We start from the raw sequence: 22,852 nt of genomic DNA, 5'->3' as shown, positions 1-22,852 counted from the left end.
TTCAAAAGATCTGAACTGTCCTTAAATAGGACATTTACTGCAGGGCTTGTTCTCACCAAAAATGAAGGCACAAAGTGCCTTCAAGGTCAGTGTTTTCAGTTAAACATAAGAATGACTTCCTTCTTTATTGTATTTTTTCTTTTTTAATTTCTCTATGGAGAAATGAGTATGAAACTAATATCCTGTGTATTAAGGAGTGTATATATCACATATGTAAAATTACCAATAGTCTTCAAACTGTTTCGATTTTACTTTTAATTACTTTTTTTAAATTTTATTCACTGAAAAGTGGAGGGAGGAGATTGCCCTTCTCACCTCCAGTAATGAGTTCAAGTATTACTGTATTGAAACTGAATCATGATACTTCATACTTTTCAGTAGGGGATCAATGGGGATCCTTCTTGAGAAGGAGCAGGTTACTTTGCTTTGGATAAAAGTATTTCAGTACAAAGTTTATACCAGGTAGCTTTTGAGTCGTAGTAGATCAAACCAGTGAGTTATTATAACATGATGTTCTTGTTACACTTATTAATATTTTTGTACTTGAGTAATTTTTTTTGCTTTCTCCAGAGCAGTGTTTCATATTGTAGTTGCACTCAACATTTTCAACAGTGTTGAAAATGAGCAATAATTTCAGTATGGTACTAATGTGTACTTTGCAGTCCAGTGGATGTAGTTTAATTTTGCATATTAAAAAGATTTGGTAAACTTGTACTTATAAAAGAGGAAGAAAGAAATGGGGTTTTAGAAGGAATGACACTGTCTACCTCCTTCCAAAGGAGCAAACTTTTCCCATAATCTCTGGTGTTCTTCAATCTGAGTTGGTATCTTTGGTATTCTGTTTATCTCTTAACTTCTGTATAGTTGCCCCGCTCTCTTTTCTTAGTTTTTCTTGATTTTTATAGCAGAAAAAGATGGAAATTTGACATTGCTTCCTTGACATTACTTTTTTCTCCAGGGAGAGAACCTTCCATCTCCAGTGATACCCGGACAGATTCCTCTACAGACAGCTATCCTTACAAACAGGCACACCACGAGTCTGTGGTCAGCCACTTCTCCTCTGACTCCCAGGGGACAGTCATCTACAATGTGGAGAATGATGCCGCTTCACAAAGCAGCAGGGACACAGGTAGCAGATACCATTACATCTGTGTGTGATCATTGTCACTAGATAAGATGACTGCAGTGGATTCCAGTTGAAAATATCTCTATATATGCACACAACCTGTAATAGAATAGCAAACAGTGTTTAATATCCTGAGTTTTTGATTTGTAATGAACAGTTGGCATTCACCAAAAAACCCCCATGATTTAAAAGTCTTGTTGGCTTCTGTAGACCTGTGTCTAGCCAGACAAGCATTTAGAGATTTGTTTTTCTGTTATCCACAATACTGCCTGCTCTGTTATATAATTCTTGAGTTGGAGTCTGCATGGCCCTGTTGTAGGATTTGGTAATTGTGTGAGCTACTTACTCATGTCTGGGCAGTTACTTCATTTCAGGAGTTGCAGCTGTCTGGAAAAGGTGCTTTCATCACCAGAGTCCCTCATACTTGGGAACTAAAGACTTGAAGTGCTGGTAGTATTTACTGCACCAGTGAGGAGCATAAGATAATTTCCTGCCTGTGCCATGGAAGCAAGTTAAGCTGGAAATATCCAGTGAGAAGATAGTCTGTATATATGTTCCTTTGGGCAGCTGAACAGTCTGCCTCACAGTCCTAGTTGAAAAGAGGTTAACTGGAAGTCTGAAGACTTGATCTCCTCAATTATTGATGGCCAGTGTCCACAGTCAGCCTGTTTCTGCATGCAGTAACTTCTAACATCACTTCTAAAAAAGTAGTGCATAAGTTAAGGTCAGACTTCTGTAGCATCAGAAATAGGATGTGCTATTTCTGTTTGAAAAGTTACTTTAATGTGCCGTAAATAGATTTTCTAAGAAGACCCAAGAGTAGAATCAGCAGTTGTTAGGTTGCACCAGAGTGTCAAAGCTGTCAGACTGCTTTGTCCTTTTTTTGTAAAGTTGTTCCTCTTTTGTATTGTAATTGGTTCATTTGTAGAATCGATGGTACATCAAAATCTGAAAAAAATTTTTCAAGTTCATTTTATTTAGTATTCTTTCATTCTTCATCAGAGGCCCGAGTAACTGTAATACACAGGTTAAGATAGCCCAACAATCCTTGCAGTGTTTTAGCAAATACTTAATGCTGTAGGGACCAGTCATAGCCTTAGGGTAGGGTGTGAGAAAGAAAAAAAAGTTGGAGCAGAAATTGAGTGATGTGAAAAAATGTATGTTTGTCTTTGGAGTACAAAGAAGACAACATTGAAAGAGATAGTGGTATACTTTTTAAATAGTCTGCAAAATGGCACAGAGTTCATTGGATTAGGTTCCTGCCTGCAAAACTTGCCATGCAGAAGTTGGCAGAAAAAGAGAGTAAGGGGGATGGTCGCAAACATGTAAGCATGAAGTTCAGCATGTAACCTTTTGTTCTGTCATTTTTAGTGACTTTGTCCTTTTCTTTTTCTTTCTTCTCCTATTGATTCTATCCTGTGTTGTTCCCTTCAGCTTAGCCTGTTTCTCCACCTAAATTCAGTTGTCCTTATCTTCCCTGATTCAGCCTTAGCCATAGTCGGTCCATCCCCTTAGCTAACCACTTGTCTGGGCATTTCCCCTCTTTTTTTACCTACCCACTACCTTTCCAAAAAAAGTCAGTCTGCCGACTAATACAACTGCTCTGTCATCAAATGGCGATCCGTGGGGCTATAAAGAGGCCATCCACACTGACCTGTCAACTGAATCATTCTGGGCAAGAGCAGGATTCTTCATTTAATGGCCATTTACCCACTACTCCAGCCCAGAAAGTTATGGACCCTATCCCACATCATCCTCCAGGGAAGCTCCACCATTGGGTTGCATGACCTCAGGCTCCTGGGTACTTCAGAATGGGGGCAGAGGAGTGGGGCACGAGCCCTCTCTTTGCTCCTGCCCACCTGTGCTGCTGAGAAAATGTGCGTATTCTGGCTGCCCTATTCATGCAACTGAGATTTCAGGGGAAGGGAGTAGAGGGTATTCTGTCTTAACCCATTCGATTTAATTTCCTTCTCTGACATGCTCTTAGACACACACGGAACTCCTGCAAAACCAAACTTTTCCTTTGAATATTACTGTTTGCTTGTGAAGCCATCCTAAGTCTAGATGATGAGGTGCTTAAGTGATACATCCATCAAGACACAACTTTTGAGCATTGCTAGGCACTGAAAAGTCTTGGATTGTTGTTTTAGTGAATTTTAAAAAGTGAGTGTTAAATGCTAGCTTATATCCTTGGGATTTAAATTCCTATATTCATGCATTATGTTGGATTTAGTCTTTGTTTCAGAGTGTCCCAATAAAGACAACAAAGCCTGTGTCCTAAAGACTTCTGATTCTTGACATCTCCTCCATGGCAAGTAGATGTCTGGTGACAATAGGACAATATTTGCAGTCTTTGAAAGGAGAAGAAAATATTAATGCAAAGCCAGCAGCCTTCATTCTAAAAGACTGAGCTGGGCTTTATTCAATGCAAACCCTCCGCTAGTGCTAATAGCACTAAATACTGTCAAATAGTTTCTCTCATGGTAGTTAAGGATGCCTACCAAACAATCTTTATCAGATTGGAATGTTTAACTAGAGAAGTTGTGCATGCTGAAGTGAAACATCACTCTCTTCTGTCTTGGGGGGAGCCACTACAAGGATAATACTGTTCTTGGAGTTCCTGGAAGATATGTGGCAGTCCATGCTGTGAAGGGGAAAAAAATCCATCAAAGCACAGACTTATGTACCAAAATGCTACACATCTTTTATTTTCATTGACAACATTTCTCTTTTGCTTCCTTAATTTCTTTTCTTTTATGTAGTCTGCTTGTTTCTAAAAAATTTTGCCACAAAATGACTCTTTCCTTTGCAAATGAAAAGTGAACCTTGTGTAGCTTGCTTTTTATTGTTTGGATTCCTTCCTGCTCATTTTTTGTAATATCTTTGTAGCAATTGTAGTTGCAGTGAATTGGTTTTTTAACTGTTGCAGGTACAATTTTATATGTAGAATCTGCTTTTAATGTTGTTGATTTTGATGCTAATCTCTAGAGCAGGGTGAAGGCTCAGGAGGGCCAGCTATGCACTCTGGGGGCTGTTAGACCACTATTTGCTATTAGGGACTTTGATTTCCTATCATCCTATGAGGGGTAAAAGTTTGTGATATAAAGGCTAGAAAAAGTCTTTGTAGCTTATCATAAATTCCCTTCTTATCCTGCATCTCTGCTTGGGACTGCTCACGTGAGTAAAGCCATGCGTGTGTTTGTGCTTGCAGGTTTAGGACTGTGACTGTGTGAGAACCATAGAATTGAGCAAAGGCAATACAGAAAACCTGTGATGTCAAATAGTCTTAATTCCCATTTGATATGAGGAAATGGGGAGTAAATTGTGTTGAAGAGAAAATACTGGCATTCAGACACAAGCTGTAGTAAGGGAGTGTTGTGTGTCAGCTGATCCATGTTCATAGTTTGTGGGTGTGCTCTTAGCTTGTGGCAGATGTGAATTGGCTGGCTTGACCCTTGAAAGCCAAGTGAGGCTTCTTCACTGTAGACTAGGCTAACTCAGATGACTTAGTGTTTGCTACAGGCAAAGAGATGAATAGTTAGTGCAGAGCAGCTGGTGATGTGCAGTCATTTATTATTAGATGGTAATTTGTTCATGTGTTTGAGTCTTTGTTCAACAGAGTAATGTCTGGCAAGCTGTCCTCAGGAGTTTCATGTTCATGGTCATTAATACTGACAGCAAAAAAGTGGTGTCCTTAGACTGTTAGAAGACAAAGCAGTCAACATTTTCCTTGGCACTTGGATAAGCTGTCATTAACCAGAATCGTTGGAGGGGTTGTATTGTTGTTTTATGACTTTAAAAATGGAACATCCTCTCCAAGACAAACCAAAAACTTACAGATACAAAAACTTACCTAAACTTGCCAGTTAGTGCTGGAGTGTGTGCGGTTCCTAAGGAGCAAGAGTCCTGCTGCTCTTAGCACAGTGAACACTTGATCTGAAGGCTCTTGTCATCTCCGCTGTGTTCTTCCTTCTTCCAGGCCACCTGACTGACAGTGAGTGCAATCAGAGGCATGTTTCAAAGAAGGGCTCGCTGGCAGACCGCAAGAGGAGTTCTAGCCGGTCTAGGCGGAAAGGAGATGAGGCTCAGTCATCAGGATACCACAGTGAAGGCAAGAGATGTTACTTTATTTTAAATATCAGTATCTTTCTGAATGTTTTTAATGTTCTCAGTATGTACGTGCATTTCCCTCATTGTTTCTTCCATCTTTGTCATTATTTAGTCCTCTCTTTGCTTTTTGATATTTAGGTCTCTTTTGGTTGGATGTTTGTTTAGGGAGTGTTGGATTTTATATTACAATTTTGTTGTTTTGGATTGTACTTCTCAAAGTCTGCTTGAAGATGCTGCAAGTAGGGCTGCTAGCTTAATTGAAGTTATTTTTGTGGCTTTTGCTGTCTCTACAAACTGCAGGGGAAACCTTGAAGGAGAAACAAGCCCCCAGAACTGCCCCCAAACCATCCAGCAGCACCAGCAGGCTGAGGGAATTTAAAGAGACAGTGAGCAATATGATCCACAGCAGACCACAGCAGATTTCCCAAACCATGCAGAATTCCCCTCGCGGAGGGAACACCGTGGATCAGGCAGAAACACGACCCTCAAAAAGCCTTTCTGTGCACACCCGCGACTGGGAAATGGAGAGTACCAGTAGTGAATCTAAGTCCAGTTCATCTAGCAGGTACAGGCCAACGTGGAGACCCAAAAGAGAGTCTCTGAATATAGACAGCATCTTCAGTAAAGACAAGAGGAAACATTGTGGCTACACTCAGCTTAGCCCTTTCTCTGAAGAAGCAGGTAAGAGTTTGAGAAGATTTACTTCAGAATATGTGGGAAGTGAAATTTTGAGCATGGAATTCAGGTCAGTGGTGAGTCATGTCTGTGAAGACTGAATCCTATGTGGGTATTCATATTGCATGTGTGGTAGTTCTGTTTGATTTCTATGTCCTGCATTTCCTGTCTAAGGGAAAATTAAGGGAAACTATACCATCTACCCTGCTGGAATGGACACAAGCTGTATTACTGAGTGTCCCAAGTTTGTCCTTTGGAGCAAGCTTTTGTATTGCTCTGGTTTTTTCTCTGGCTCATCATGGTATTTTTACTTGATGGCTCAGAGTATGGTGCAGAAAGTACCTTGTGTATCAGTGCAGAGGTCTTGTTGTGAAGATAAGAGCATGGAAGCCAGTGATGATTTATCTGGAAAGATTTTACAGCTATGCAGCTTGTACATGGAGACTTTGCTGGTTTTGATAATTGAAAATAATTGGGAAGCATAAAGAGATATGTAAAGGGAAGGCAAAGGGGAAGAGAACACACCTCCAGGGAAGGAAGGGACACAAACAAGAATTAAGTGGAAAGACTGTGAAATGTATAAGGGAGAATTAAAAAAAAACCCCAAGTTTTCCTGTCCTCTGTATAAGCCACAACAAATCAAAAATAGCAAAATAAACAGTGTAAAAAATGTGAGCATCTGAAATAGATATGACAGAGTCTTGGAAATGCAATTAGATATACTGTAAAATTATCTTGTACAAATAAAAATTATTTTGGGGAAGAAAGGATTTTCATTCCAGACATAATTGTTACCTCAGGGGGAATATGCTAAGTTATACTGAAGAAAGACTCAAAGATAAATTTGCGAACAGGTTATTGCTTAAAATTGCTAGGAAAGCTGTAAAAGTATTGCATTTTTCTTGCTTAGTATTGCAGGGTTTACACAAACCTAAGGATGGTGATTTAAACATATTTGAGAAGCTAACATGTATGGATGTTTTGCTGGTATTGAAGCTTATGTCTTCTACCAAGCTGTGTTGTTTATCTCAACAGGTAAAGAACTTACTGAGAATGAGGTGAAGGAGCATGCTGTTCACGAAACAAGGTCAAGCCAGTCAAATGTGAGATACAAGCGTGGTGTGCTGGGCCGGGGCACCCAGCACCACATGGTGGATCAACATCCTCACCTAATACAGAGGATGGAGTCTGGCTATGAAAGCAGTGAGCGCAACAGCAACAGCCCAGTTAGTCTGGACATGCCCTTGTCTGAAAGTTCAAATACTCACAGGTACATTTCAACAAAATTCTTGTTTGGAATGATTGAAGTCTTGATTGTTTTTGTCTACATAATGGTGTAGAACATTTTGCAAAACAGTGGTCCTAGTTTTAAATATAGCTGTATTGGAACAGGGGAGAAATAGTAGGGAAATGGGAGCCTATTCTTCTCAGTATATTGATAACTTCCTGCTGGTGAGCAGAGAAAAAACCGGGGATTGAGTGAGCGAGAAATATGGTCTAAAGTGATGCATCTGAAATAGTTGTGCCTTTAGTCTATGATTTAAAAACTTGTACTTTGAGTAACTCATAGTGCTTTTTGTTTGCATTAGACCATTGATTCATAGACACCTTGTACAAAATCAGAAATCAGTAGCCTTGTATAGACATCTTTGTTTTCTGACATACTTGTAATATTTGTATGTAAAAATAACAGCACAATGTGTTTCTTTCCTTGACTTAGGAAGCTTTAGGTAATCACAAATTGGCACTGTTTATGGCCAGTAAACAATATGTAAGAATCTGTTCTGAACAACTCCTGGACCACAGTTTAATATGAAATGCATCGTCTTACGGAGGAGAATAGAATTACTGTCTTCCTTGTTAACGTTCTCTTCCCCTGTTTCTTCCAAGACTTTCTTATGGTAGACTTCTTTACAAATGAGATTAAAATGCAAGTATATATTTGTGTGGATGCAAAAAAGGTAGATACAGTTTCTCCTGGAGAAATTAGTCAAATGGTAAACTATAATTACTCTCTTCTTGGAGGGATGTTCATATGAAGAGAGGAAGTGCCTTTGTTCCCGCATGGCGCAACATCCCAAAGTCTCACAGTAGCAGCATCTTGGAAGTGGAGTCAGCTTCATCAATTGGGAGCTGGACAAACAGCCCACACACCATGGGAAATGGTAAGGTACACTTTGTAGGGGTGGTTATGGAAGGTAAAATGTATTGAGTTGTTCTTTGCTTTCTGGATGTTTATGTTCACAGGGAAACTATAAGGGAAGGGAGAAGCAACTTTGAAGAACATAACAGTTTTGTAAGAAATAATTCTAAGATTTACCAAAGGGGACTGCAAAAGACTTGTTGGAATATTCCTTTGATCGTGTTGCTCTGGCATGTCTTTTTGTGTATTGACTTAAATGATAAAATAAAACTTTTTTCCTATTCCTTTTTTCCTATTCTTTCTTGTAACTCAATATTCTTCAAAAAAACCTTCCCAAACTTTCATCAAAAAAACCTTCCCAAGCATAGCTCATAACTTAGTAGAGTTCTGAAAACCAGCTTGTAATTCTATACAAAATTCAAAACTGTTAGAACTGTGAATGTTCTTTTACAAGCTGTTTGGGCTGAGGCTAAGCTTTTCTGCTTATAAATCATTCTAAGCAAATACTTTTTTTCCAGAGAGGGAAGGGAAAGGCAGCAGGGGAGACACTTTCTGAATACCAGTAATAGTTGGAGTGAGAATGAGAACTGATGGATTTCTGTTGTGTAGGATATTGAGATGCTTTATTTTCCTCCCATTTTCATCCACTTCATGCAGTTAGATGAAAAACATCTCATTGGAATCCATTTAACCTCCACGAGCTAGTGATCTGGCTAATTTGACATAGCTTTATTTAGAAGTTATAAACACAGCAAGAAGCCTCAAGATTTCATCATCAGCTTAGAGTTATTTCTTCCAATGGTTCTTTCTGTTCTATATGCTGTTTGTGTGAGTCAGTGAATCCATAGGCTGTGCTGCAGGGGAGCTTGAAACACTGCTGTATTTTTATAAATAAAACTAAACAAAATTTATGTTCTGCAGTTCTGTGGTCTCAGACTCTTATTACCTAATATTAATTTTATTCTCCAATAATATTGCCTTGTCTTTTAAGGGATATTTTAAGAGATGTAGCTATCAAAAACGTTGCTTATTTGTTTTGAAGGTGGAGACATCTTTGTTCCTTTAAAGAGTGAGCTGGATGAATTGCAAGAAGAGGTGGCAAGGAGAGCACATGAGCAAGAGCTACGCAGAAAAAGAGAAAAGGAAATGGAGGCAGCAATGGGCTTTAATCCCCGTCCCAGCAGGTTTATGGATCTAGATGAACTGCAGAATCAGGGTAACCTTTGAATGCAGTATATTTTGCAAGATGGTAGTGCTGAAGTTTTTTTAACCTTTGAATGTAATTTCCTGATTTATTTGTGTGTGACTATAGCCACATCCACCCCCCATTACAGATATGTGCCTTCAGGAAGTGAAATACTGTCCATTTCAAACCTGTAGAGAGTAAAAAAACTGTTTGGTATTTTGACCAAATTTTTTCTTAAATGAAAAAGCAAAATAATGTAGAGATATTCTTAGTATATCTGCATTTTTCCAATTTTTTAGTGATACACACTGTTGATAGTATTGATACCTTGATTTAGCTGTAGGCCTTTAACCAGCATCTTGGAATGGGCAGGGCTGTTTTTACCTTTCAGGCACCTCAGCTTCATCTGCAGCAGAGGTGGTTAATATAAACCATCATTCTGCTTCTGCTTGATTTTAGTACCTTTGCAGCCCTGAGCAATTCTGCTTGTTCTGCCCTTGTGCTTTGCAGTGTTTCTCCCTGCCTGGCTGTGGACCCACAGCACAGGTGTTGGGACAAATACTCTGGCTGGATCTAATTGAAAATCTGAGCTGGGTTTAGTTGCCTATCTTTTCGAGGGAAAAAGAATTTTTAAAAAATGAAAAACCAAATACGAAGTTTGATTGTCTTTTCCATGACTCCTCATCTTTCTGGGAGGAAATTGCAGCAAAACAGGTTTAATTGGAAGGATGCAGCTGGAACAGAGGGAACATGACAGGATTCACATGTAATACTTTGTTTTAGCCCTGAATCTCCATCTGCCAGTAAGAGGATTCAGGAGAAATGTGGGATAAAGTGCACTGACCCTGTCAAGAGTGAACCTTGAAACCTGCTGGAACACTTAACTGGGGATTGTTGGAGGGTGAGCAGGGCCAAGAAGAGTGAGCACCTGGGCTCTGGTCTAACTAATGTATATATGATCAGGGCAGTCCTGCTGTGGTATCCTGTGCTGCCAGGCCTCCTGGCATCCCCATGCTGCTTCCTCCAACCTTATCTAGAAGGGAGTTGAGGCTGCTGGTTTGCTGCTCAAGGAGAGGAAGGAGAGGGGCAGCCCACAGCAGTGCCAGTTTTGGACATGATCCCAACTGTGCTTTGCAACCTACCGCCATGCCAACTGCTCAGCAGGCAGAATGACACTGTGCCAGTGACAGCTGAACAATATGATCTCCCTGAGAATGTCTGACTGGGAATGTGTGTATAATTTTTACTGACCATCAGTTATACTTCACAGTCCTGCTATGTTCTGCTGGTAACCAGGTCAAAAATTCTGATGTACCAGAGTAAATAAATATATTTTTCTATTAGTATAGTGTTTATTTTTGTAACATAAATGCCAGTGGTTTAAAAACTGAAAAGTAAACCTCTGTTGCTGAGCATGTTGTCTTCTCTGCTTCTCCTGCATGAAAGAAAACAGCATATTCTCCAGTATTTTACCCCTCTTTTTGATCTATTCTATTAGTTGATGGAAGCAAAAATTACTTAGCTTTTCTTTGTTGAAAAGAAAGTAAATTAGACTAATGCTTAATCAAAAAAGAATTTAGTAGAATGTTTGAGGAGTCCAGATGTATTGACTTGAGATGTAGGGAAGCCTTTGTTTATTCCTTTTCAGTCTTTCCCCACCCCAGTCAGAGATATAATAGCTTCACAGACTGCTGGACTGCCTGGAAGGCTTGCTTGTATGCAGAACTCCAGAACACTTGTGACTCATTTTCCCCTCAAGTAAACTGCTAAATTCATGCAAAGAAAGCTAACTTTAGTGTTCTGCCCTTGATTACAAGCCTCAGTTGCCTTGATTTTGAAACTGAAGGTGCTGCTTGATTAACTTACTGCTCTAACAACTCTCACTTCTCTCTCCTGTACTAGCTTTTAATGCAGATTCTTTGGGGTTTATGGTAAAAGAGTTTGTATTTACATCTGTGCACAGCGATGTTAGGGAGCAGGTCAGGCCACAGCATGTGTTATGCAGATTGAGAGAATGTAATTTATTCTCAAGGTCAAGGTGCTCACATTCTCTGCCACAATGACAGAGACGTTCCATTAAAAAAGACCCACCCCTGAACAGAGTAAAAGTCAAGTTTTATTTTCTATTTTCCCTGCCTCATTTGAATTTTTACATTTTAGTGTATAATTTGCATAATGCCTAATAGGTGACACAAAATAGTTTGGGCATTTCTTCCTCTCAGAAATGGATGTTATGATGCCAGGACACAGTTTCTTTTTGTGTCCAAAATTATTTATCCTTCTCCAGCACTGTTTTCCAAATTGTTATGAAAGGAATTCTTGACAGTTGTCCCCTTCTTCTCAGCTTCCACCACCTTGTTTTTCATGTTGCAAGACTGTTGGGTTTTTATATTCTGATTTACAGCAGTTAAGTGTATGCACTAAACTCATTTATGGAAGTATTTCATGCAGGCATTTATGTTCACACTCAACTCCTGAATTTTCTTTCCCAGACATGTTGATTGTTCCAGTTTGTTTCCATTTTGATGAAGAAGAGGCAGATGAATTTTGTCAGGAAACTTAAGATACAATGAAAAAACCCTAATCTGCTGTATTTCTTTTACTGATACATTTTGGTTTAGATTTGGTTCTAAATTTAGTTTAATTCTTCTTGACAGAAGTCATTTGAACTGACTGTTCTATGTCTGTACCATCTTATATACTGACCTAAAGTGTTGAAAATAGTAGAAAAATCCAGTACAGCTCTCTCAACTAAAGAAAATTTGAGGGAAAAATCCCGTTCATGTTGTTTTACTGTATGGATGTCAAGCATATGAGGGTGCTCAAGATGTACTTCTGCTTAGAGAGGGTTAGGTGGTGCACTCTGGAATATGCACAGCCTCTGCAAGAATCCGCGTGTGGAAGGATTTGGTCACAATGATCACAATTGATCACAAATGGGATGAGGGTAAGTGAGGGTTCTGCAATAATGAAACCAAAATGAAGGGTGCTGCCCATTTGCAGGGAGGAGTGATGGCTTTGAGAAGTCGATGCAGGAGGCAGACTCAATCTTTGAAGAGTCGCTGAATCAGGAGCAGAAGGGGGATTGTGCTGCAGCTTTGGCTCTCTGTAACGAAGCTATATGTAAGTAACCGTAACCGCCTGAGCTACTGCGCTTTGACTGTTACTAATACACAATAGAGGCTGAAACACCACAGTAAGTGGTCAGGTCGTGATAGAGGGTCCAGCTGCTCTTTAGGAGCATGCAGGTGGAGAGAATTTTTCATTTTTATAAGCATTTTCATTTGGAGGTTTTAGTCCTATTCCTCTTCATCTCTGTTTTTTTCATGTTTACATTCATTTTGTTGTTCTCTCCAGTGCTAAGGCAGTAACAGCACTGGGGTGCTGATGTGCCCTTTTTGGTGCTGTTATGTTTCAGCAAGCACCTGGTAGGTGGTTCCCCTTCCCACTCAATCCTCACAATTTTTCTCCGTTGTCAGGCCGAACTGCAAAGGCCATTAAGCTCCCCTGTTTTTCATGGAGGGTGTAGCATAGGAAGAAAATGGTAGCCCACTCTAGAGTCTTCTGGATTAGCAGAAGTGAACTATGCTGTACTTTAACTTTCATGATGAAAAAAGCATTAGGACATTGAAATGCTTAAATGCATTGTGACCTTTGAGAATGTGTGCTATGTGATTTCATTTTATTTTTGGTGTTTTTCCATTATGACTGGCTGGCTGTCTCACCCCATGCTCCCCTCTGTCTGTGTAGAATGGCTGCAGACAGGGTGAGTAGCTCCTGTGCTGTTTTCATTTAGAAATTGGCTTTTATGGACCGCAGAATAAAGGGTGCAGCATACAGTTGTAGTGACAGCTCTATTAGCTTTCTTTCCAGCAAGGAATCTCAAATCCCAGCTGGGTATTCCTGCACACAAAGGGAGTCCCAGGTATGGAGGATGCAGGAGAAGAGTACATGAGAGAATGAAGCATCATTGTAGTAGAGCTGGAAAGAGCCTGTGTGAAGGGATGAGAAATTGGGCTAAAACAACGATATTTTTATTTTATTTTGGTTTAGTTTCAATTAATGTGTTTGTACACCTGGCTAAGCTGAATGTGCATTAATGAAACAGTAGCATCCTTGTGAATTCTTTTGTGGCAGTATTTGCATGGTCCATGTTTTTTGTTCCTGCTGCGTATTTTTTCTTTTTTTTTTTTTCTTTTTCAATTTTATTCTTTTTTTCTGTTTGTTTTCTGCTATGTTTTCTTTTGCATTTTAGCTAAACTAAGACTTGCCATGCATGATGCCAGCGCTAGCACTCACAGCAGAGTCCTAGTCGATAAGAAGCTGCAAATCAGTATCCGAAAAGCCCGGAGCCTCCAGGATCGCATGCAGCACCAACAGCCACCGCAGCCGCTGCCTCCGCCGGCCTGCCACCCACCCCAGGGCGGCACCATGGCCCAGTCTACAAGGTAGTGCCAGTGCCTCGCCTGGGCACCACCCGGGCTGCATCTGTGAGCAGTGCAGTCTGGAAAGAAATAGCAAACTATGTCTATTCCCTGGATGGTCCAAGTCCTACTGTGTTACACCTATTCTTCTCTTCTCTAGGTTCAATCCTATTGGAAAACAGTCAGCTACCCCATTTTTCCCCTCCCCACCACACTTTCTCCCAGTCGTTATAGAACAGTCCAATGTGCATGTGTTCGGAATGTGATCTGTGACACAGAATTGTAGCAGTCAGTGCCTGGCAGCATTGATGTCTCATGCACCAAGGGAAAAAATACAATAGACAATAATCTGGCTAAAAAAAGTGGGGATACGTTAGGATAAAATGGGACTGTTTATAATCAGGAGCAGTTTCAGGACTCAGTCAGCAAAAGACTGTACTGCAGTCAAAATTTTGCTATAGTTGCTTTTATGTTGGGAATATTAGCCAGTATGCTTAGTGCTCTGTAGTTTGAAAACTGTTGAGTACGCTGATCTTTCTAGTCCACTTCTCTTGTGGTGCACTGGTACAACTCTTGAATCCAGATCCTGATCCTGTCACCTTGACTACTCCATCATTCTTCATTTTCTTTCTGTGCTTCTCAGCATCCTGTAGCCTGGCTTCCCAGCCCTCCTCAGTGTCTCTTCATGATTCTTTCTTCCATACTGACTTTAACTACAGCATAATTAACTCTCTGCTATAACTGATCCTTTCTTCCTACTGTCTTTAGCATGCAGCTTAATCCTTCTTTCTTCCCATGCCATTCCCTCCTAGCACTAGACCATCCCTATCCAATTTCTAGGCTATTTCTTGAACTGTTACTTTTTTTCCCCTCTCCCTTCCTAACATGTTGTATTACCAGAAGCTTAGGTAAAATCTTGGATGAGAATAATTTTTCTGTTCCTTTCTGTAAAATGCCGGGTACAGCTGTATCCAAACCCAGTTAATTTGCACACCTGCCAGCCTATAGTGCATAACATTCTTTTCTTTTCCTGCAGTACCTGAATTACATGTAATGAAAGCTGATCTTGTTGTCAATCAGGAGTCCATTATATTCTCTCTTACAGGAGAAATGCAGAGCTCAAATTAGGCATATGGCAGATTCTAAGAAAATGAAAAGCACTTTAACTAGTTTTGCTAATGCTAAACTCACTCATGGCTGCTCTGTGAAAAAGAGCATTACTTTTGCAAAGTGTTATATCCAACTAAATGTTAATATTTCAGTCAAGGAGAAAGAAACCCTGTTCATGGCCAGAGTTCTGTACTCCAGCTTTGATTTAAATAACATTGTAGACAGTACAAAGTTTGCAGTTCCTCACAAATAATTTTCTATTGCTACATGCATCAACTTCATGTCTTCAACTTCAGGTCTTCATGATAACTTTCATTCCATGCATCTCAAGGAGGAAACAAAGCAGTAATTTTACAGTTGCCTTAAGTTTTCTGCTGGAGCTGATGTAGCCTATCATTTTCTCATAGGCTGTGGACGTACTACTGTTTCTTCTGTCTGTATATTAAAATGCTAACTAAATGCAGAAAAATGCCACTCAAGAATATAACTGTCTTGCTTTGGTACTTAAAAGAATTGACATTATTTTCTAGAAGTATGCTTAGGGTACAAATTATTGCAGAGTAATAGTTATGCATTTAACTTAAACTTTATTTAATGTTGTAGATCAATATCTCAAAGAATTAGACTATAAAAATGATATGAGAAAAATTTCAACCTGTTCTTCCATTTTTCAAGTCATTCTTCATGAATAATGAGAGAGGGAATCTTACAGAAATACTGTCAGTTCATATTCAGATCACAAACATGCCCAAAGTATTTTAAAAGATATTTAAGACGTTACTGTTGAAAACAGTTATTTTATTTTATATAAATGCTGTTCCTACTCTTTTTACAGTTGTCCCTTCTTACATACTCAGTGTACTGGTTGAAATGCCTCTGGTGCTGTGCAAGAATACTTCATATAAAGCCTAATAGTAGCAAAATACTCTTAAAAACATGAAATTGATTCAGTTAGATTGTTAAAGCAGGAAAACAAAGTTAGAAGCAAAGGACTAGCACAAATGTGTCTAGTGAATTAATGCAAAGTCTTCATCAGAATACAGTGAGGAGAGTGTGTTGAGCTGTATGTCAGCTAGTGCAGGGTCTGTACTCTGGAGATAAACATAAGCAATGACTGCTGCTAATCATTTACTCTTCTGTGTGTTTTAGTGAACAGACTGGCCCGCTCCAAGTACTGCTGAGCCAGGAGGTACCACTGGAACCCAACAAAGAAGTGGAATTTGGGTCCAGTTCTTTCTTCCACCCACCTGCTTCCTGCCATGAATTGCACTCATCATTATATCCAGAGTCTTCCTCCTTGCCCCCTTCTGAAAGCAATCCATCCAACAGGATCTCTCCAAACTTCCAGTCTGCTTCTGCTGATTTTCATGACCAAGTTCCCTCTTTTCCTTATAGGCAAGGGTTGGCAGAGATGTCTGCAAGAACTGAGAATGAAGCCCACAAGAGTGGGGAATTTGCTGACTCGACAGCCACAGGGCTAAAAGACTATAGGGATTGCTGCAGTAGCAGCGCGTTAGAAGAGGTTCATAACATAACGCCTGTTCTCATACCTCAGTACCAATCCAAGGCTAACACAGTAAACTCTGGGTCTTTGCCTACATTGTTTCCCTGTCCACATCCACCACAAGCAGCATCTCCTGAAAAGGACAGCCAGCACAGTCCTTGTTCCAAACTTGCAAGCTCTCCAGTGCGGCCCAGCATTGATCTTTTAGGGGCCTATCATGCAATGACCCCTGCAAGTTCATCCCCTACACAGCAGTGCTCCTCGGATCCTTTGCAGAAAAATAAGTACTGCACAGCAAACAGCCAGGAGATTTTATTTCCCTCACAGGGTGAATATGGCACAGCAGATGGTTCTAAATCTGAGGCTTTTAGTACAAAGGGACACGTTCGCTCCTTGGCAGAGCAGTTTCAGAAAATGCATGCAGTCTCTCAGAGAACAGGTACTCATGAAAAAGACTGGATTACTGTATGTCAGGATGAGAAGTCTCCAAAGTTAACACAAAAATCTTTCATCAACCGTTCATCTTCCAGTTACAGACAGCTAATCCATCAAAACCAAGAAAATAAAACCCAGTCTTCTGAAAAATTACACTCAACTGTGGATATTAGGGACGGGGTAGTTTCTTTGAAGGGTTTTAGTGCCCAACATGTTGCTTCTGTGAGTTTTTGTTCTCACAGTGAAGAACTGTGTAGAAGAGGTGGACAGAATATGGCAGACCCTGTACCCTACGTGGAAAGGCACTCTCATGATGGAGGAATGAAAGAGGTGGATGATGGAGCTGCTAGTAGCATGGTTGCCTCTATGCCTGTGGACCGTTGGGTGAATAATGTTTCTAGGTGTTACAGTTCTCAGAAGGCTAATAAGAATACTGAATGGCTTCCTGTACCTGGGAGGAGTCCACTCCTTTCTGATCAGAGAGCAGTTGGAGATGACTTGAGCAGGATCCCAGTACACCTGCATCCACAGTGGAATCAAGACACAGAACAGGAGCTCTCAGAACTGGAATCCCTCTATCAGACTAGTCTGCAGGCATCTCAGGCCACTAGGCCTTTCTTGGGAAGACAGGACAGTGCTAGGTATCCATTTGACCAATCAGGTAAGAATGCTGCAGTTGTTTTCCTTGGTTGACCTGCCTATGTACTCCAGTGTAGGTGAAGATGCGTTTTCCAGTCAATTTAGTTAAACGGGTATTAATTTGTGCACAGATGCAGAAAAATTCAGGTTGTAGACTCTGGAAACTTTCCAGCTAACTAGAGAAAGCAGTGTCATAGCACTGCCTGGGGTGGCTGCAGAGTAGCTGTTGATCATGGCAAACATCTGTTAAGAGTAATAACATAGAAATAATTGATCCTGTTTTCAAGTAGAGAGCTAGCTGCTTATGTCAGGCTAATGATTTTTGCTGTTTGAAAGTCCTGCACCGCCTCTGGAATTTATTAAACTGTTTCTGTCCCTGATGCTAATGTTCTCCACATTGGTGAATTTTAACTGACTGTGTTGTAATTGAGAATTTGGTCTGTATCTGGTTGAGGGAAATAACTTCTAAAAGTTTATCAAGATCTGAGAGTTGAACCTGTGTTTTGCTAAGGACTGCCTGCTTTAAGTTCTGGAAAGTTACTTGTGAAAGCAGCACTGAGGGTACATGAAGATCCCGAAGACCTTGTGGATTAGTAGATGACGAAAGAAAACGAACAGATTCCATCAGTGAGGACATCCGGGTGTTGCTGGAGACATTGAATTAGAGCCTGATGACAGCAATCTGGTTCACTTAAACTGATCTAATCTCCTGCCTGAGATAGGGCAACCTTGTTTCTCTGCTTCACAAGTGAAGCAAATTTCTTTATAATCTGTGTCATAGCATTAAATGAATTTTCTGGTTAAATGCAAGGCAGCCTGAAATTGGATGGGTACCAAGGTGACAGAGATATAGCTTTACACATATGATGTATATTGCAATGAATACATAACACAGGACAGGTTCTCCCCTGCCCTGCAGCCATGGCAGTGGAGCCCCCATCATTCCTGACAATGTCAGACCTGGCTGTGACCAGAGTGAGTACTGCAATAAAGTCTTGAGCAGATTTTTGTTGAACAGCCTGAGTTTTCTCTGGAACTCTTGTGTCTTGCAGTCTGCTCACAGACCACTTAAGACATCAAAATATGGCCATTTACCATTTGTTGTCCTGTTGGTTTACTTTTAGAGTTAGGCAGGATCTGACTTCCCAGCTTAGCAGATACTGTCATGCATGGGCTTGAATCAGAAGATCTTATAAATTCCTACTTAGCTCACTGATTTTGGAAGTTCTTTCTGGAAATCTACCAGCATAAAGCCCAGTTGCTTTAGTGGTAGCTGGAGTTTCAGAGTTCTGTCATCAAATGACCCATTTCTTATGCTGACTTTCCTTGCCTATTTTCCCACCACATATTTGATATGAGATAGGGATATTCTTCTAAAGTGAAGTTTGTATTTGAGATCATCTGGTTGCTGTAACTTTCAGTTGTTTTTCTAAGTTCTGCAAATTCCGTGTAAAACTGACAAGTTTGAACCAGTGCATCTACTGTGATGAACTGGATGAAAATCAACTGATTTTTTTTTTTTTTTAGACCTAGTCCTAGGTCTAGGACTGCTCTTTCTTTCTCTTAACTTGGATTACATATAAATTTTCAAATGCTGTTGAAACTTTGACCCATATCCACTGGTTTTGTTAGACCTTTGCATTCAGAATCTTGGTGAAATGTCTGTTTCATTAGAGGGGCTTTACAGCACAGTTAAAGCCAAGCCAAATACAACCACCTCAATGCAGAAAAGGTGTTGTTATCAGCATATCACCTTTCTTTCTTTCTAGAGAAACTAATTCCCTGTGACCAGTTTAAATTAGGCCATTGATCTGTCTATTCCATGAGGAATTTTAGGATTGTAAGTGGTTGATGGGGATTGCCCTGAAGTGAATTGTAGCAATCCTAGTTAAAAATAACACTTTTAAGTATTTAATCAGTGCAGCAAATGGCTGAGAAATGGTGGCATTGAATGGGAAGGAGCAGGTGAATATGTGGGGAGGGAACCTGAGGCTGACTTTTTTATCCCAAATAACTTTTAGGTAACTTCCTTCTGGTAGCTGATCCTCTGTCTTTTTGGGCCCTTTAAACAGTCTCACCTCTCTACCAGGCAAGTGTTGATGTGCAGTTAAATCATTTAAATCTTAAATAGTTCAATTAACTGCTCCCCTGAAGCCTGCAGGAGGGCCAGGGAAGTAGGCATAGTATCCTGATAGGCTGTCTCCCCTTGAAATGTTGGGTGTTAGCTGATGTATTCATGTTCCCAAGAATCTGTGACTTCTTGTTCTGTGTGCATAGTCCCTCTGTCTTTGCTGGAGAAATGTGCCATAACATGCAATCAGGTGTTGAATTTAATGAGTGTTTTCCTTCCCAGTGTCTGTGAGCCCGGGTGTGAGGAAGCTGCCTGCTGCAGCTGGCACGGGGCTGTCCAAAACCCCAACGGCGGAGATCGAGCGCAGTCTGTGTGGATCCAGTGTCTCTTCTGTCTCCAAGGTGATATTTTGGTACTTAAGATGTACTAGAGGGGGAAGGGCTCTCCCTGTGCAAGAAAGAATTTACAGTAGGATAAGTGAAGTACATTATGAAAAAGATACTGGGGTCATTTTTATTAATGTTAGAAAGAATTTTAAAGTGCAGTCTAGCTCAGGATTAACTAGCTAAAATATGAGTGACTCATGCTGCATGTGCTGCATGCAGTCAAATGATCTAAATTCTGGCTTGGAGGAAGACACTCCTGAAAACATTAAGATCTAGTCTTTTTCAACTTGGTGACATGAATTCCCTTGCATCACAGCTGATGATAACTGCTTCTTAATTTTACCACTTGCAGGGGCACAGGCACTTTTTTTTTTTACTGTGTCACTACATATTTTTAAAGTGGGTGATAATTTGGTATTTGCTACAGTTGGTAGTTAGTCACCTCAGAGTGGGAGAACATTCTTTCTCATTTTTTTCCTGGGAAGAAACTGTTTAAATAACTGGCAGTTACATATCACTGCCTGTATATGAAGACATGGAAGTATTTTCAAGGGGAAATGACATTTCCTGTAATATCTGTGTACTTGCTAAAGGGAGCCCAAAGTCTGTTCCTTTACAGAACAATAGAAAGGAAGGATGGAATAAACATTTCCCTTGCTAGCATAAGATTAACAAGTTTCCAGCATTCATCAAATAATCCTAGGTTGTTTTTTTTTTTGGTTATGAGGAGACTGTAGTGTTTTATCATAAGACGACTGTCAGCTGCAGCCATGATTATCTCTTCAGGGGTAATGATGCCTGTAGCAGCAGTCAGTCCTTTAGGTGGATTCATTCCACTAAAGACATTTTGTCCTGGCTTTAGGTACTTGTAAAAGAATGTATCTCATTTAGACAAATCAATCTGTGTATATTTACTAAGGTAAGAAATACTATAAGGAATAATACTTCTAATCAGCAGATCCAAACAGAACCATTTATATTAAGTTTTCCAAGTAGTACCCAAATAAGGGTTTTTTGAAAGAAAAGGTCATTAAATATCATTGAAATATGCTCCATTATATTTCTATTCATCTGTTGCCTCTAATTATTGTACAAAATTGATATTATAAAAAACCTTGTCTGAAATGGGGGGGATATTGTCTGCAGGTCACATTTACCAGAGAACATAGCAGGGAACCAGAAGAGGAGGAAATCTACAGTGCAGAGAATTTCCGTCGCATTGCTCGCAGTCTCAGCGGGACAGTTATCTCTAACAGAGAAGAGACCTTGGTCTCTTCTCACAGCTTTGTAAGTAGAATGATGTGCAGCTTTCCCAAGGGCTGTCATCTGTGTGTAGGGTTGGTGTTTACTGTGTCTTCATTTAGTAGCTAACAAACAAGACAGAAGACAACTCAATAATAAGCCATGATAAAAGCCTGTCTTTTTTGTTCTGTCTTTGGAAGAATGAACTTTTATATAAGTAGCAAAGCTGTCTTTTTCAGGTATCATTGCAGAGTGGTGACTGCTGCAGCTGATAGGCATGTCAGCTAACATTACTTGTCAGTATGCAGAAACAGCCAGTATAAACATTTTTTTCAGTTGACTTAAAGTATTTTTAAGAAAGCTTCTGATACACTTATGATTTCCAAAAAAAACCCACCAGTATGAATAGGAACATTTCTGCTCTCTTGTGAGTTTTTTAAGCAAGTAGCATTTTGAGAGTAAAATTCAACATTAAAGGGGAGGCAATTCAAGACTTGGTGCAGACAGTTACATACAGAAAATAACTAAAAGTTAGGGGATTGATCTTTCCTTTGTCCTTTCTGTTAAGTAGTCTTAGATGCAATTTTCAAGTGTCAGAGAAACAGTAACAGAGTGTTTATTTAGCAACACAGCTAGATATAATGTCAAGTTTTGGCTTTGACTGAATTTTTTGCAAACTCTGCTCAAACTTTTATTTGAAACCAACTGTGTAACAGGTTTAGAAGAGTCTCAGTTACAAAATCAGTTAGACACGTTGCTCCAATTGCACCTCTCTGCTGTGTACCATAAACTAAGTATATGTCAACTTTGAAGAGTTTGCTTCTCAGCATGCTTTAGTTAAGGGCTCTGACATACCTGGAAGTGCTGGCAGAAGCAATTACAAAGCTCTAGCTGTTCAAGACCTACCCTTTCTGCTAAGATTTCTATCCCCACAACGTAAGTGGCCAGTAGAATGGTTGTCTATTTCAATTAAGTCACTGCACTCAAGTCTGTGATGGTTTGTTGTTGTGCCATTCAGCCGTCCCTGCTTTTTGTGGTAGGTATCTCCTAATAAAGTCAAATGGTACAGCGCAGGTAAATATTTCAGCTGTGACAGGTAAATCTGTTCGCAGTCTGGAATCAGAGCTTTCAATAAAGCCAAGTAGAAAATAGAAAAGAAGAATCAGCAATACTGTATTTGATGGCTTGTGTAGCATGCCATTTCCAATGCTGACATTGTTTGGTGTATTCAATTTGTCAGCCAAACCCCCAGGAGTGGTTTGTGTTTGTTTTGGCTTTTTCTTTTTGTTACAATTCCAGTCTAATGATCCTATGTAGCCCACCACTTCAGTAAGAGCCTTACTGGATTGATGCAATTTTTGTCTGTCTTTTTCACATACAGATGCATGTTTTTGTTCCAGTGACTCATCCCTTTCTTCCTTGGATCAACATCACCTTTGCTTGTTTCAACCCAACTCTGTGTTTACTCATCATTTTATGTTCTGTTCTTCTCCTTTCTCATTTTACAAAAGGAAGCACCAAATACGAGGAAAATGCCAGTGGACACCAGCCACCGTTCTTCCAGCTCCACTTCCCTTCCTTTCCCCCATGATCCTCCTGTATTTCCCTTTGATCCCCAGCACAACCCAAACCAGGTGCAGCACCCACCCCATGATGTACTGATGCCCAGCATGGTGGGCAAGGCACGTAAACTGTCAGGTAATAATCACAGGACTTTTCATCCTTCTTGGTGATCAGAAATGTTGCTGAGGTACAGCTCCTCAGTTCTTGTCTTTCATAATGGAGTTTCACTATCTGTCTG

The 22,852-nt window shown here is 40.1% G+C and overlaps 1 protein-coding gene across 1 annotated transcript in view; it reads left to right on the top strand.

Annotated features, from left to right (window-relative positions):
• The window catches only part of USP54 (ubiquitin specific peptidase 54), a 91,840-nt gene that overhangs the window by 66,959 nt on the left and 2,029 nt on the right, over positions 1 to 22,852 (top strand). The window contains exons 11-22 of the mRNA XM_059477014.1: positions 959 to 1,129; positions 5,106 to 5,237; positions 5,537 to 5,917; positions 6,947 to 7,181; positions 7,937 to 8,076; positions 9,097 to 9,270; positions 12,244 to 12,363; positions 13,496 to 13,688; positions 15,924 to 17,374; positions 19,706 to 19,824; positions 20,956 to 21,096; positions 22,563 to 22,749. Of these exons, the coding sequence (XP_059332997.1) occupies positions 959 to 1,129; positions 5,106 to 5,237; positions 5,537 to 5,917; positions 6,947 to 7,181; positions 7,937 to 8,076; positions 9,097 to 9,270; positions 12,244 to 12,363; positions 13,496 to 13,688; positions 15,924 to 17,374; positions 19,706 to 19,824; positions 20,956 to 21,096; positions 22,563 to 22,749 (3,444 nt within the window). The remainder of the gene's footprint in view (positions 1 to 958; positions 1,130 to 5,105; positions 5,238 to 5,536; positions 5,918 to 6,946; positions 7,182 to 7,936; positions 8,077 to 9,096; positions 9,271 to 12,243; positions 12,364 to 13,495; positions 13,689 to 15,923; positions 17,375 to 19,705; positions 19,825 to 20,955; positions 21,097 to 22,562; positions 22,750 to 22,852) is intronic.

This window comes from Ammospiza nelsoni, chromosome 8 (genome assembly GCF_027579445.1).
Source record: "Ammospiza nelsoni isolate bAmmNel1 chromosome 8, bAmmNel1.pri, whole genome shotgun sequence".
NCBI lineage: Eukaryota > Metazoa > Chordata > Aves > Passeriformes > Passerellidae > Ammospiza > Ammospiza nelsoni.
This window is presented reverse-complemented; position numbering and strand designations above follow the sequence as displayed.